General features: G+C 39.4%; 1 protein-coding gene across 2 annotated transcripts in view; it reads left to right on the forward strand.

Annotated features, from left to right (window-relative positions):
- The first annotated feature begins 2626 nt into the window (after positions 1–2626).
- klhdc8a (kelch domain containing 8A) overlaps positions 2627–15963 on the forward strand; it is a 91938-nt gene continuing 78601 nt past the window's right edge. For both annotated transcript variants that reach the window (XM_034167400.1, XM_034167401.1), the window contains exons 1-2: positions 2627–2867; positions 4776–4986. In XM_034167400.1, coding sequence (XP_034023291.1) covers positions 2703–2867; positions 4776–4986 — 376 coding nt within the window. In that variant the 5' untranslated portion in view covers positions 2627–2702. The remainder of the gene's footprint in view (positions 2868–4775; positions 4987–15963) is intronic.

Raw genomic sequence — 15963 nt, forward strand, 5'->3', positions numbered from 1 at the left:
CGCATTTAACTTCCTTTTTCAATTTTTCAAATTTAAACCTTTTTCTTCTTCAACTCCAAATTCCTTTCGTGAATATTTTTCTCCCAAAGTCAGCTAATTTTGTATTGAGTTTTGTTTTGACCCGGCTTCCAAAATTATGATGACGAAAGACGAATTTTTGATTTTTGGAAAGAGAATAAAGATGCTCAAACTTTTATTCTGACAAGCCCAGGCCACATGCACTGCAGAGATAAAAACACCCAGGTCAGCTGAGACATCAACAGCGACTTGAACCGCCACCACAAAATCACAGCGTAACAACTGAAAGCATCCTCGGTAACCAACGACACTGGGCGGGTTGACCGGCAGAGTCTCTGTGTCAATGTCCCTGAAGCAGCTGTGTGACAGACGGAGCGTCGACTGGGAAGGAGACGATTCCAGCACCTGACCAACGGAGACTGGTCTGCACAGCACCTCCAACGTAAGACTGGGCTATGATGTCAGATAAACAGCGTGGCTTTATTTAACTCTATCCAACATCATTAATCTTCTCTCAAGTTAATAAATACCAAAGTAAATTCCCTGCTAATTAGGATGAATTTAACTCCTAAAACTCCGGCTACGAAACCAAATTCTCTGATCATATAATCATTACTTATTGAATTTCGTCATCATTAAATTGCTTCCTGTGATATGTCCTGTTATTTAACTCCTGCCAGAGTTAAATAAATATCTTAAATGTGTGAAGCTGTCTGTGATTTTTGTATGGTTTTACAGAGGTTGTCGGCTCTGACCTGCAGAGCTTACTCCTGAAGTTTGAGACTGATTTTAATATTTCCTATTGACTGACCCTAAAATCAGCAATATTATAACTGTGTTATAACAAGTCAGTGATAGGTGGTGCCCTTTTCCGAGGTAAAATTATTTACAAGTGATAATTTCAAATATCCTAAAACACATATTATTCTTCCTGTTTTTGCTACACTGGCCTGCCTGCAGTCCAGACCTGTCACCCATTGAAAATGTGTGGCGCATTATGAAGTGTGAAATATGACAGTGGAGACCCCGGACTGTTGAACATCTGAAGTCGTACATCAAGCAAGAATTGGAAAGAATTCCACCTACAAAGCTTCAACAATTAGTGTCCTCAGTTCCCAAATGCTTATTGAGTGTTGTTAGAAGGAAAGGTGATGTAACACAGTGGTAAACATACCACTGTCCCAGCTTTGTTGAACATGTTACAGGCATCCATTTCAAAATGAGCAAATATTTGCACAAAAACAATAAAGTTTATCAGTTTGAACATTAAATATCTTGTCTTTGTGGTGTATTCAATTGACTATAGGTTGAAGAGGATTTGCAAATCATTGTATTCTGTTTTGGGAACGAAATCCAAAATCCAGTCCTTGGAACAAGAGTGACCCCTGTTGGATGAATTGGGGAAGGGCATGTGCCCTTCCCCAATTCAGCTGAGTGTGAAGCGTCCGGGATGAAAATCAGCACCTCCAAATCCGAGGCCATGGTTCTCAACCAGAAAAAGGTGCTTTGCCCTCTTCCGGTCGGTGGAGTGTCCTTGCCTCAAGTGGAGGAGTTTAAGTATCTCTGGGTCTTGTTCACGAGTGAGGGTCGCTGTATCGGACCGTCATGGTGAAGAGAGAGCTGAGTAGGGGGGCAAAGCGCTCGATTTACCAATCGATCTACGTTCCGATCCTCACCTATGGTCATGAGATTTGGCTCATGACCGAAAGAACGAGATCGCGAGTACAAGCGGCCGAGATGAGTTTCCTCCGCAGGGTGGCTGGGCGCTCCCTTAGAGATAGGGTGAGGGGCACGGTCACTCGGGAGGAGATCGGAGTCGAGCCGCTGCTCCTCCATGTCGAAAGGAGTCAGTTGAGGTGGCTCGGGCATCTTTTCCGGATGCCCCCTGGACGCCTCGCTGGAGAGGTGTTCCGGGCACGTCCCACTGGGAGGAGGCCCCGGGGAGGACCCAGGACACGCTGGAGGGACTACATCTCTCGGCTGGCTTGGGAACGCCTTGGGGTTCCCCCGGAGGAGCTGGAGGAGGTGTGTGTGGATCGGGAGGTCTGGGTGGCTTTGCTTGAGCTGCTGCCCCCACGACCCGACTCTGGATAAAGCGGAAGAAAATGGATGGATGGATGGATGTATTCTGTTTTTATTTACATTTTACACAATGCCCCGACTTCATTGGAATTGGGGTTGTATGAATTTGGTCAGGTGGAGGAATGGAATTCCTGAGTGTCCCTTCTTGTTTGTATTGGTATCAATTAATTATGTGGTATCATTTAAGTGATTATCTGATCAGATTAAAATAATGGTCTGGACTCATCAAATCACGATACAGGACAATTGAGGTATTGGCCAGAGTTGCAAAGACCATAAAAAGCAAGCAAACAAAGACCAAAATTTTCCCTCTTTAATATGAATCACAGACGCTGTTCATTTTAATTGAATCACAGTCTGACACGCTGATGTTTGCTTGACTGTATCTTGTTGATTCACGCTTTGATGTTCTACTCTGCAGTACATTGTGCTGATGACTCAGTTTTATTGTTGCCTTCCAGGGCCCAGTGTATGACAGCAGTCCTGCCCTGTAAGAGGAGTGTTCAACTGATTGTGAACACCCCCTAAACACCTCCACCTCACCTTTCCATTAAGAAAGGTCCTTCACTGCTGTGGTGCACCTCTGCTGGGGCGCTGAGGCCATGGCGGTGCCTTCAGCCCAGGAGTTTCACTGGCAGAGCCTGGCACGACTGTCCAGCGGCCGCGTCTACCACACTCTATCTGAGGTGGGGGGCCAGATGTACATTCTGGGGGGTTGTGATGCTGGTGGAAGACCTTGCCCATCTTTGGAGCTTTATTCCCCTGAGGTAGGAAACAACCCTGGACACTGTATCTACAGTTTTGTATTTTGCTGAGTAGCATTATATAGTACAGTGCAGTTGTGAATGTAGTGATGTCACTGTAACAAATATTACTGAAAGTTTAATCTGTAATTAACTGTATTTTATGGACTGTAACTCACATTTATTTTTGAAACATATATTTCACAAGCATTCAAGAAAAAAAAGGATGCAAACAATCTGGAAAGATTTAGTTACGTGCTAGCCTAAAGAACATAGAAAGAAAATGTAGCCGGCTGATCTTATTAATACAAATGTGGATCAGCTCACTTTTGCTTTTAGGTTGATATTTCAGAATAAAAAGGTAAGTTAACCAATTTCTTTTATTCTTCCACACATTCTGGATGGATGAATGCAGTCATGAGAAAGAGGGACAGAAGCAGCATGAGTCACTAAAATGTTGGTGACACATGGAAACAAACATATGTAAAGGCAAAATGAGCATGTTCATCTTTATATATTGAACAACAAGTCAGTATACTAATTAACCCGACAGGCATTCTCACTGCATTTGCCTGATCATTTGCTATAAGCTGTGCAAGTTTTCCTGTCTACATGTGGCTTCAACAATTAACTACAGTCAGAAAAAACAGCTTTCTAGGCCAAAGAGCACATCTATTTTCAAACACACTTAAATATGCACGGTACTTCCGTGCAGGTGGGTGGCTGCATGCTTTGAAGTAGGAGGTTCCTTTTTCTCATTTTAGTTTCAGAACCATGGAGAGCAGCAATATTCACTCACATAGCAGCCCACAGAGAGGTGTACTGGAGCAGCAGTGTCATTATCGGAAGACTTCTGTAAATGCATGAATGGTGATTAACAATAATAATAATCGTGATGATGATGACAACAATAACAACCCAAGTAATCCATAGATATAAATAAAACAAAACAAATCAGTACAGAAATTTAGTTATGCATAATAAAATCGAATGACACAAGACAGATATAATGAACATACTTACTTGAATTTATTTAATACTCTGTATTAATTCCTTTGTTGGTAATGAAGCTTCAAGACGCCTCCTGTATGGAGAACCCAATCTCATTCATTGCTTAGGTGTGATTTTGGCCCATTCCTCCACGCAGTCTTCAAATCTTGAAGGTTCCGTGGATCGCTTCTATGAACTCTGATCTTTAGTTCTTTACATAGATTTTCTACTGGATTCAAGTCAGGTGACTGGCTGGGCCATTCTAGAAGCTTTATTTTCATTCTCCGAAACCAGTTGAGAGTTTCCTTGTACTGTATTTTGGGGATCACTGCTTTGCTGAAATGTCCATCCTTGTATCATCTTCATCATTCTGGTAGATGGCAGCAGATTTTTATCAAGAATGTGTCGGGACATTTTTTCATTCATTCTTCCTTCTGCAAGCTGTTCACCTGCTGCTTTGTGCAGCAGCTCCAAGTTGAAAAAAACTTGTCTCTCAAAGCACAGTGATGGCAGCACACCTGCACTTAGCTTTACAAAGACATTCTTTAAAAGTCTGTGCCACTCTGTGAGTGTACTCTTTGAAAACAGCTGAAGACCTGTGACGCATTAACAAATACTAATGCTCCTTTTCCACCCAAATGCACCTAAAGTCTTTTTAAGGAGGACATGACTTAAAAACACCAATAAAACTTACCTGTCATTCTGGTCATGCCTTCTGCATAAATACACATTGTCAATAATTCCTGCTCAGACGGCAAACCAGGGACAACTCCAGATGGAAAGGGGGCGTGGGGGGATGGACGCGGCCACCCACAACACCCTTAAAATAAAGTGCAGTTGAAAACTAAAGCTGATTTGTTGAGGTTAAAAAAAAAAGAATTAAAAGAGTGAAAACCATTTACTGTTTTTTAAATGGCCTGAGTATGTGCACACTCTTTTCAGGGGGACCAGTGGATCAGCTTGCCTCCGATGCCCACTCCTCGAGCTGGTGCAGCTGTGGCAGTTCTTGGAAAGCAAATCTTGTTGGTGGGAGGAGTAGGAGAAGATCAGAGACCCTTGAAGGTTGTGGAGATGTACAACACAGATGAAGGGAAGTGGAGGAAGAGAAGTAGCTTGCGGGAGGCTCTGATGGGTGTGTCCATTATTGTGAAAGGTAAGTCCAATGTCTTGATTGCGTTGAGACAACAAATAAACCAGAAACATCCAATAATCACCCCTGTTGGCTTGTCTGTCCATTTGGTAAAGGTTGTCAATATTTTCTTATGGACTGTGGTATTTCTTTGGTTCAAAGAACAGTTGAACATCTGGCACAACATTTTTTTTGTTTTGTTTTGTTTTGTTATTTTCACTACTTTGGATTGCCTTTCAGTTTTCAGTATTTTTTATATGATAATAGTGCAGCAGATAACAGAATATTTGCAGAGGAATCCTTCAAATCACCAAAGTTTGACTGTGTATTCCTTTTGGTACATATTTTAGAAAAATTACATTAGCCATTTGAATTTTCAATAGGGGGCCAAGTAGGGGTCAATTGAAGAACTGCATAGGGGGAAAAAAAGTTCCAGTCATATTCCAAAAAGGTATAGTTTGTACTATCTGTGACTGAATGTTATGGAGTTATGGGGTAAAAACAGCAAGCATGGCGACAAAGGTCAGTTTCAGTTCGTACAGGGGTCAAAAGTTAAAGTTGCTCCAATTATAGTAAAACATGATGCAAATTATTGCTTGAGTTAACCAAATTTTAAAAAGGAATAGTTTGCACCATGTGTCATGCTTAGTTATGATGTTACGGGGTAACATATGTCACGTCATAGAATCCAGTGGACATTTGACAGATCTTTACTTTGGAGACCAAACATTTAACACAGTCAGAACTATTCCATCTGTTAATCCTATTAGTTAAACCAATAATTTGCATGACATTTTACCAAAAGTGGAGCAACTTTAACTTTTGACCACTGTACAAACTGAAACTGACCTTTGTAACATTCTTGCTGTTTTTACCCCATAACTGCAGAGTGCAGAACATTATTTCACAGATAGTCCAAACTATGCCTTTTTTGTAATCATTATCATCAGACACATAATGTGGTATCACTTTCAATATGATTGAAACATTTTTTTTTTTAATTTTGAACCCTGTGCAATTCTTCAATTGACCCCTACTTGGCCCCCGAGTGACCCCCCCAAATTAATACAATTGTCCAAGCAAATTATGATCCTCTGATGGACAAAGTACGAGAATCTATTTCTAAGTGGACAGTTTGCCTATATCAATAATTGGCAGGATCAATTTGATTAAGATGTCCATCTTGCCAACATTTTTGTATCTTTTCCTATCCCTACCACTTCCACTGTCACAATCTTTTTTTAAAGAAATTAATAATTTATTCTGTAAATTCATCTGGAATAACAATATGTACCAAAAGATATACACAGTCAAATGTTGGTGCTTGTAACCGGATTTGAACTATTCTTACAGTTACCTGCTGTACATTATGACATTGATTTGACACAATGCAGCAACAATGAAAAATAAACATTCTTAAACAAAACAGTAATAACACCACACTCATTTTGCACTCATCATAAGGTTAGGATACTGTGGCCTCCAAAAGTATTGGAACACTTGGAATTTCACACATTTTAATGTGTTTATACCATTTTAAATACAAGAAATACAAAAAAAAAAATAAAGAAAGAAAGAATAAAAATGTCTAAAATTATCTTCCTCAAACTCAAACTGAAAGCAAATCTCTAAAACTTGATAAAACCTGTAAATAATAATCAGATTCATTGCCAGTTTTCTTTAGACAAGTCAGGGGATGGAAACATGAACATTTCCAAGTCACTGAACATGTCTTGGACTTTATTTACATAAATTATGAAGAAATACAAAAGTTTCTTTCATCAAAACATCAAATCTAGGCTTTCAACTCAAATGTACTTTCTGTGAAATTGTAGCTGCCTTTCACAACTTCCCAATTTCATTGGAATTGGGGTTGTATATGTCAACCCGGATTAAAGGAGAAATCCTGCTTTTAAGAACCTGGACCTCATTTCTGGCATAAAATACAGCCATTTACTCACCAATATAAGTTTGGTGTGATTAGAAGTCCAAGAGTTCAAACGACATGTTCAGTTCACATCTGAAGCAAACATTTTTTCTTCTTCTACTAAGGTGGATTAGAAGTTTTTGTGGTACACAACACCAACTATTGGACAGGAGGAACCTAGCAGTCAGTGTGACTCATTGATGTGAAAATACAGCTCTATGAACCAGATATGTGGTGCCATGACATGTCAATCATCTGTGTACAATCAGATTTCAGGGGAGTTCTGTGAATCCCCGGCCTCCGCTCTAGCTCCATCCATGCCAGGAAGTGTTCAACATTTCCTGTTTCACTGTGACTGAGGATTCGGCACTTCCTGTTTGATTGTGAGCTTGCCACTGAGTTCCTGCGAGATTTTATGGGATCTCCTCTGTCAAATCAGGAAGTGTTTGACATTTGAACATTTCCTGTTTAACTGTGGATTTTAATTTTGGCACTTCCTGTTTAGGATGCCCTGTACCATGAGTGAGCTTTGCACCACTGTGCGACGCTTTGCACATATTACCAGTGGAGATAATATTTTAATAGTTCCAGGTTTAAACAATTTTACTTTTTGACAACTCAAGTCATTTTTAAAACATGATTAGCACTCATACCCCTGAGTGTTGGGGCTTTATGAATTTATTGTCTTATGGATACCAGTCCATAAAACAACCTAAATAATTTGTCTTATGTATTAGTATGATTTTTGTATTATTTACTTAAAGATTTTCTTGAATTGCAATGGTAAAATACTTTTTATTGCATTTTATTTTATGTTGGACTTTCAAAATGCATGTGATCATAAATTGAAACTTGAACTTGAATGCTCCACTCATATTCAACATTTGCTTTGTTTAGGACCTTCTTCAAAATAACAATGAAATAATCCAGTGATGTTATTAATACACTGTGTATTATGTGGTACACAGTCTGATGTTTGTTTGTTTTTAAAAAACAAAAAATACATTCCAATACATTTGTATTTAGACAGCAATAAAATTTACATGATTTGGATACAATTTCTGGTCATGGTACAGTCTCTGTTATTGGACAAGATACTTCATCTGCATTATCTCAGTTTATATAAAACCTAAATAGATCCTTGTCATTTGATTGGTGGTTTGTATGTCACATGATATTGATAATTTGTCCCATTTGTAATTTTGTTCCATTTACTGTGCAATTTTGGTTCCATGCATTTGTCACCATTGCACACCATGACCACCTTAACGTAAAAATATGATGTATTGCATTTGCGTGCATGCAGCATTCAAGGACCATGCGCTCACAGTAGCACTCTCACAATCTTTGACACTGTGACAGTGCTTTTAAAACAAACATGGCGGGGTTTGTTTTGGTGACAGACCACGATTTGAAGGACCTTAATGATGGTGCTCATTCTTCTAACACTAAAAAACAAATCCAGTACACTGTAAGCTGTCTGGAGGCATTTGCAGTATTCGCTCGGATGTCTATAGCTGAAGTAGAAGTGCTGTCGGGTGAAGAGCTCAACAAATTTATTTTGCGATTTTTCACTAGACTGAGGAAAGCAGATGGTAGTCTGTACATGAAGAAGTCAATCATCAGGTACAGACTACATCATCATTGAACTATCTGACTGTTTTTTGCAAGCTGACTGAGAACAATTTTAGATTGGATTTGATTGCTATTTAAAGTTTGTGTTGGAATGTTTGGAACCTCTTTACCTCCAAGGATCAGTGACGAACACCAAATTGTAAGTCCCTTTTCTCTTGTTTATGAATTAATAAAATATCAAATGACAAGGATCTATTTTAAGCATTATATAAAACAAATAATGAATGTTTATAAGTTTAATGGAAAGAATATTTAATTCAGTGAAAGATGAAATGTTCCATTCAACTTGACTGTACCTCAGTAAATGGAACATTTCATCTTTCACATCATGAAATACGAGGTCTGTTAGAAAAGTATCAAACCTTTTTATTTTTTTCAAAAACCTGATGGATTTGAATCACGTGTGCTTGCATGAGCCAACCTTGAACCTTTGTGCACATGCGTGAGTTTTTTCACGCCTGTCGATTGCGTCATTTGCTTGTAAGCAGCCTTTGTGTGAGGATGGGTGTAGTCTCGCTGCGTTTTTTCTTTGCAAGGAAATGGCGGAACGACTGGAGCAGCGCGACTGCATCAAATTTTGCCAGAAACTTGGCAACAGCCAGGTGGAAATCATTCAGATTAATCAGATGGCTTTCGGTGACGATCCTATGGGCATCACACAGATTAAGGAGAGGTACAACTGGTTTAAAGACGTCCGCACAACGGTGGAGAGCGAGCCACGCTCTGGGCGGCCATCAACATGCTGAAATGACCAGATCATTTCCAAAGTGAACGCTGTGGTGATGTGGGACCGTCATGTGACTATCTGAGAAATTGTGGAAGAGGTGGACATCAGCACTTTTTTGGCACATTACACTGTGACAGAAGATTTGGCCATGAAAAGAGTTGCAGCGAAATTCATGCCGATGGCTTTGGCATGAAGCTGATGGCGGAGCAAAAGCGCCTCCGTGTTGAAGTCTCACAGGACATGTTGTGACATGCCCACCTCTTCCACAATTTCTCGGATATTCACATGACTGAAAAGCCACCGAAAGCCGTCTGAATCTACTTTGCCACTCTGTGCTCGGTCCAGTGGTACAGCTGTCAGTGTCAGCACTAATGTGGATAGATGTTGTATACACAGAAAGTTATTGGTTCTGTGTTGGCCTCAATTTGCTGCACTCCGTATCCCTAACCCTAACTTCGATCCTTGGCCATTATCTTGAATTCCTATATACACCAACTCATCAACACCAAAAGAGATAAATGTGCTGAGTAACTAATGGATTGATCCAAATAATATGAAATATATGCTATTTTTAAGTGGATAGTTAGTCACCTAATTGACTAATTTACACCATTTCATTGACATTTATGGAATGATTAATTTCCAGGTATTAGGTAATGTTCTTTGGGTAATGAGCTTTTCTTCTCCCCAAAATGAATATAAATTATTTAGAATTATTTGGGTTTTCTCATTTTGTTACAAAAACACAGTCACTAAATCTAAATTAAACTGCAGGAGATTGACAATGTAGAATATGAATAAAAATGTAATGAGAAACATGCACAATATTTCTCTTCAACCACTTTCACTTAAGTCGTTCACTTGAAGTATCTTTTAGTCGGCTATAGTGACCTTTAATATAAAGACTAATCACAAACCTTATTTCAAACCTTATTTCAACACAATCATTTACTTCTGTTCATTTTACATTCATTCATTTTATGCTTCTTATCCCAGTCCGGGCCATGGTAGCAGTAGTCCAGGCAGCTCTTCCTACACTTTGTCATTCATGTTCATGTTTATTTTTTTTTTTTCCTCAGGGAACCCAATTCATTCTCAGGCCAGCTGGGAGCCATAATCTCTCTAGCATGTTCTGGGTATTCCCAGGAGCCTCCTCCCAGTTGGAGTTGGCTGAAAAACCTCCCTAGGGATACGACTACAGTAGATACCCATACCACCTCCGCTGGCTTCTTTTGATGCAAAACATGTAGCAGAGCAACTCTGAGTCCCTGCCAGATACCCAAGCTTATCCCCCTGCCCCCCTCTGGATCATCACCTTATCATAGTGGAGGGGTTTGTGTGCTGTAATGACCCTGGTAGCTGTGTTTCATGGAGCAGTAGCTCCTGGTAGGGCCACCCTTGGGAAATTAGTCCCAGCTCAAGAGTCAGACAAAGGGCGAGTCACCTCACCTAGATTGGGAAACTGGCACCTCCTCCTTGAGCCAGGTTCGGAGGGCAGGTGCTCACATGCGAGTGTCTGGTTGTTGGTTTTACAACCATGGGGCTCAATTGGGCTCAACCTGAAAAACCAACATCTTGAACCCTCCATGAGAGAATAAAGGGTGTTGTGCGGTATACAATGGCCACTGGACAGGGACAAATGTCCACACGGGCTGTTTATATTACAGATAAGTCAAAATTCCTCAAGTAGATTTCATATTTTCATTCTATATGGTTGGTAACCGTACCAGTAATTATTGTTGAGATCTTGATATTTTGATAGACTCAGAAGTGGGTATTTTACATTCGATTGTTGTATGTTATCTGAGTAATATCTGATCCAGTTTGCTCAGGATTCCATAAACATTCCATGATGCCTTTGTCTGAAGTAACTATTATCATACTCACCTGTATTATTTACATCTTAAATCAAGTATAAAAGTCAGTTAAGTTGTTTAAGTTTCCCTTCTTTTGATATCTGATCTGCTAAGCTTCACAACTTAAAAAAAATATATGATCAAACATACAATATACAGATTATTATCTACAGTGGATCCAGAAAGTATTCACAGTGCTGCACTTTTTCCACATTTTTTTTTATTTCGCAGCCTTATTCCAAAAGGATGAAATGAATATTTTTCCTCAAATTTCTACACACAATACACCATAATGACAATGTGAAAAAAGGTTTTTGTTTTTTGTTTGTTTTGTTTTGTTTTATTTATTTATTTATTTATTTATTTTTAGATTTTTGCAAATTTCTTAAAAATAGCAGTAAGTTAAAAAAAAAAACAACTAAATAATCACAGCATTGTCTTGAGGCACAAATCTGGGGAAGAGTACAGAAATATTCCTGGTGCTTTGAAGGTCCCATTGAGCACAGTGGCCTCCATTGGCTGTAAATGGAAGAAGTTCAGATCCTCCAGGATGCTTTTTAGAGCTGGCCACCTGTCTAAACTGAGCAATTGTGGGAGAAGGGCCATAGTCAGGGAGGTGACCAAGAACCCAATGGTCATTCTGTCAGAGCTCCAGCGTTCCTCTGTGGAGAGAGGAGAACCTTCCAGCAGAACAACCATCCCTACAGACTGACTTACCTACCTACCTTGAAGACTTAACAGTATTCCCTGAAAACTCCCTTCTGTCTGATCATTTCTTAATAACATTTACATTTACTCTGATGGACTACCCAGCAGTGGGGAATAAGTTTCATTACACTAGAAGTCTTTCAGAAAGCACTGTAACTAGGTTTAAGGATATGATTCCTTCTTTATGTTCTCTAATGCCATATACCAACACAGTGCAGAGTAGCTACCTAAACTCTGTAAGTGAGATAGAGTATCTCGTCAGTAGTTTTACATCCTCATTGAAGACAACTTTGGATGCTGTAGCTCCTCTGAAAAAGAGAGCTTTAAATCAGAAGTGCCTGACTCCGTGGTATAACTCACAAACTTGCAGCTTAAAGCAGATAACCCGTAAGTTGGAGAGGAAATGGCGTCTCACTAATTTAGAAGATCTTCACTTAGCCTGGAAAAAGAGTCTGTTGCTCTATAAAAAAAGCCCTCCGTAAAGCTAGGACATCTTACTACTCATCACTAATTGAAGAAAATAAGAACAACCCCAGGTTTCTTTTCAGCACTGTAGCCAAGCTGACAAAGAGTCAGAGCTCTATTGAGCCGAGTATTCCTTTAACTTTAACTAGTAATGACTTCATGACTTTCTTTGCTAATAAAATTTTAACTATTAGAGAAAAAATTACTCATAACCATCCCAAAGACGTATCGTTATCTTTGGCTGCTTTCAGTGATGCCGGTATTTGTTAGACGCTTTCTCTCAGATTGTTCTGTCTGAGTTATTTTCATTAGTTACTTCATCCAAACCATCAACATGTCTATTAGACCCCATTCCTACCAGGCTGCTCAAGGAAGCTCTACTATTATTGAATGCTTCGATCTTAAATATGATCAATCTATCTTTATTAGTTGGCTATGTACCACAGGCTTTTAAGGTGGCAGTAATTAAACCATTACTTAAAAAGCCATCACTTGACCCAGCTATCTTAGCTAATTATAGGCCAATCTCCAACCTTCCTTTTCTCTCAAAAATTCTTGAAAGGGTAGTTGTAAAACAGCTAACTGATCATCTGCAGAGGAATGGTCTATTTGAAGAGTTTCAGTCAGGTTTTAGAATTCATCATAGTACAGAACAGCATTAGTGAAGGTTACAAATGATCTTATGGCCTCAGACAGTGGACTCATCTCTGTGCTTGTTCTGTTAGACCTCAGTGCTGCTTTTGATACTGTTGACCATAAAATTTTATTACAGAGATTAGAGCATGCCATAGGTATTAAAGGCACTGCGCTGCGGTGGTTTGAATCATATTTATCTAATAGATTACAATTTGTTCATGTAAATGGGGAATCTTCTTCACAGACTAAGGTTAATTATGGAGTTCCACAAGGTTCTGTGCTAGGACCAATTTTATTCACTTTATACATGCTTCCCTTAGGCAGTATTATTAGACGGCATTGCTTAAATTTTCATTGTTACGCAGATGATACCCAGCTTTATCTATCCATGAAGCCAGAGGACACACACCAATTAGCTAAACTGCAGGATTGTCTTACAGACATAAAGACATGGATGACCTCTAATTTCCTGCTTTTAAACTCAGATAAAACTGAAGTTATTGTACTTGGCCCCACAAATCTTAGAAACATGGTGTCTAACCAGATCCTTACTCTGGATGGCATTACCCTGACCTCTAGTAATACTGTGTGAAATCTTGGAGTCATTTTTGATCAGGATATGTCATTCAATGCGCATATTAAACAAATATGTAGGACTGCTTTTTTGCATTTACGCAATATCTCTAAAATTAGAAAGGTCTTGTCTCAGTGTGATGCTGAAAAACTAATTCATGCATTTATTTCCTCTAGCCTGGACTATTGTAATTCATTATTATCAGGTTGTCCTAAAAGTTCCCTGAAAAGCCTTCAGTTAATTCAAAATGCTGCAGCTAGAGTACTAATGGGAACTAGAAGGAGAGAGCATATCTCACCCATATTGGCCTCTCTTCATTGGCTTCCTATTAATTCTAGAATAGAATTTAAAATTCTTCTTCTTACTTATAAGGTCTTGAATAATCAGGTCCCATCTTATCTTAGGGACCTCGTAGTACCATATCACCCCAATAGAGCGCTTCGCTCTCAGACTGCAGGCTTACTTGTAGTTCCTAGGGTTTGTAAGAGTAGAATGGGAGGCAGAGCCTTCAGCTTTCAGGCTCCTCTCCTCTGGAACCAGCTCCCAATTCGGATCAGGGAGACAGACACCCTCTCTACTTTTAAGATTAGCTTAAAACTTTCCTTTTTGCTAAAGCTTATAGTTAGGGCTGGATCAGGTGACCCTGAACCATTCCTTAGTTATGCTGCTATAGACTTAGACTGCTGGGGGGTTCCCATGATGCACTGAGTGTTTCTTTCTCTTTTTGCTCTGTATGCACCACTCTGCATTTAATCATTAGTGATTGATCTCTGCTCCCCTCCACAGCATGTCTTTTTCCTGGTTCTCTCCCTCAGCCCCAACCAGTCCCAGCAGAAGACTGCCCCTCCCTGAGCCTGGTTCTGCTGGAGGTTTCTTCCTGTTAAAAGGGAGTTTTTCCTTCCCACTGTTGCCAAGTGCTTGCTCACAGGGGGTCGTTTTGACCGTTGGGGTTTTTACGTAATTATTGTATGGCATTGCCTTACAATATAAAGCGCCTTGGGGCAACTGTTTGTTGTGATTTGGCGCTATATAAATAAAATTGATTGATTGATTGATAGAGTGGTCAGACAAAGGGCGATCAAAAAAGCCCCTTTATAATGTACACATTTAAGGATGGAGTCACCTCACCTAGATTGGGAAACTGGCACCTCCTCCTTGAGCCAGGTTCGGAGGGCAGGTGCTCACATGCGAGTGTCTGGTTGTTGGTTTTACAACCATGGGGCTCAATTGGGCTCAACCTGAAAAACCAACATCTTGAACCCTCCATGAGAGAATAAAGGGTCTTCTGCAGTGTACAATGGCCACTGGACAGGGACAAATGTCCACACGGGCTGTTTATATTACAGATAAGTCAAAATTCCTCAAGTAGATTTAATATTTTCATTCTATATGGTTGGTAACCGTACCAGTAATTATTGTTGAGATCTTGATATTTTGATAGACTCAGAAGTGGGTATTTTACATTCGATTGTTGTATGTTATCTGAGTAATATCTGATCCAGTTTGCTCAGGATTCCATAAACATTCCATGATGCCTTTGTCTGAAGTAACTATTATCATACTCACCTGTATTATTTACATCTTAAATCAAGTATAAAAGTCAGTTAAGTTGTTTAAGTTTCCCTTCTTTTGATATCTGATCTGCTAAGCTTCACAACTTAAAAAAAAATATATGATCAAACATACAATATACAGATTATTATCTACAGTGGATCCAGAAAGTATTCACAGTGCTGCACTTTTTCCACATTTTTTTTTTTATTTCGCAGCCTTATTCCAAAAGGATGAAATGAATATTTTTCCTCAAATTTCTACACACAATACACCATAATGACAATGTGAAAAAAGGTTTTTGTTTTTTGTTTGTTTTGTTTTGTTTTATTTATTTATTTTTAGATTTTTGCAAATTTCTTAAAAATAGCAGTAAGTAAAAAAAAAAAAAACTAAATAATCACAGCATTGTCTTGAGGCACAAATCTGGGGAAGGGTACAGAAATATTCCTGGTGCTTTGAAGGTCCCATTGAGCACAGTGGCCTCCATTGGCTGTAAATGGAAGACGTTCAGATCCTCCAGGATGCTTTCTAGAGCTGGCCACCTGTCTAAACTGAGCAATTGTGGGAGAAGGGCCATAGTCAGGGAGGTGACCAAGAACCCAATGGTCATTCTGTCAGAGCTCCAGCATTCCTCTGTGAAGAGACGAGAACCTTCCAGCAGAACAACCATCCCTACAGACTGACTTACCTACCTACCTTGAAGACTTAACAGTATTCCCTGAAAACTCCCTTCTGTCTGATCATTTCTTAATAACATTTACATTTACTCTGATGGACTACCCAGCAGTGGGGAATAAGTTTCATTACACTAGAAGTCTTTCAGAAAGCGCTGTAACTAGGTTTAAGGATACGATTCCTTCTTTATGTTCTCTAATGCCATATACCAACACAGTGCAGAGTAGCTACCTAAACTCTGTAA

Source organism: Thalassophryne amazonica, chromosome 3 (genome assembly GCF_902500255.1).
Source record: "Thalassophryne amazonica chromosome 3, fThaAma1.1, whole genome shotgun sequence".
In the NCBI taxonomy this organism is placed as follows: Eukaryota; Metazoa; Chordata; class Actinopteri; order Batrachoidiformes; family Batrachoididae; genus Thalassophryne; species Thalassophryne amazonica.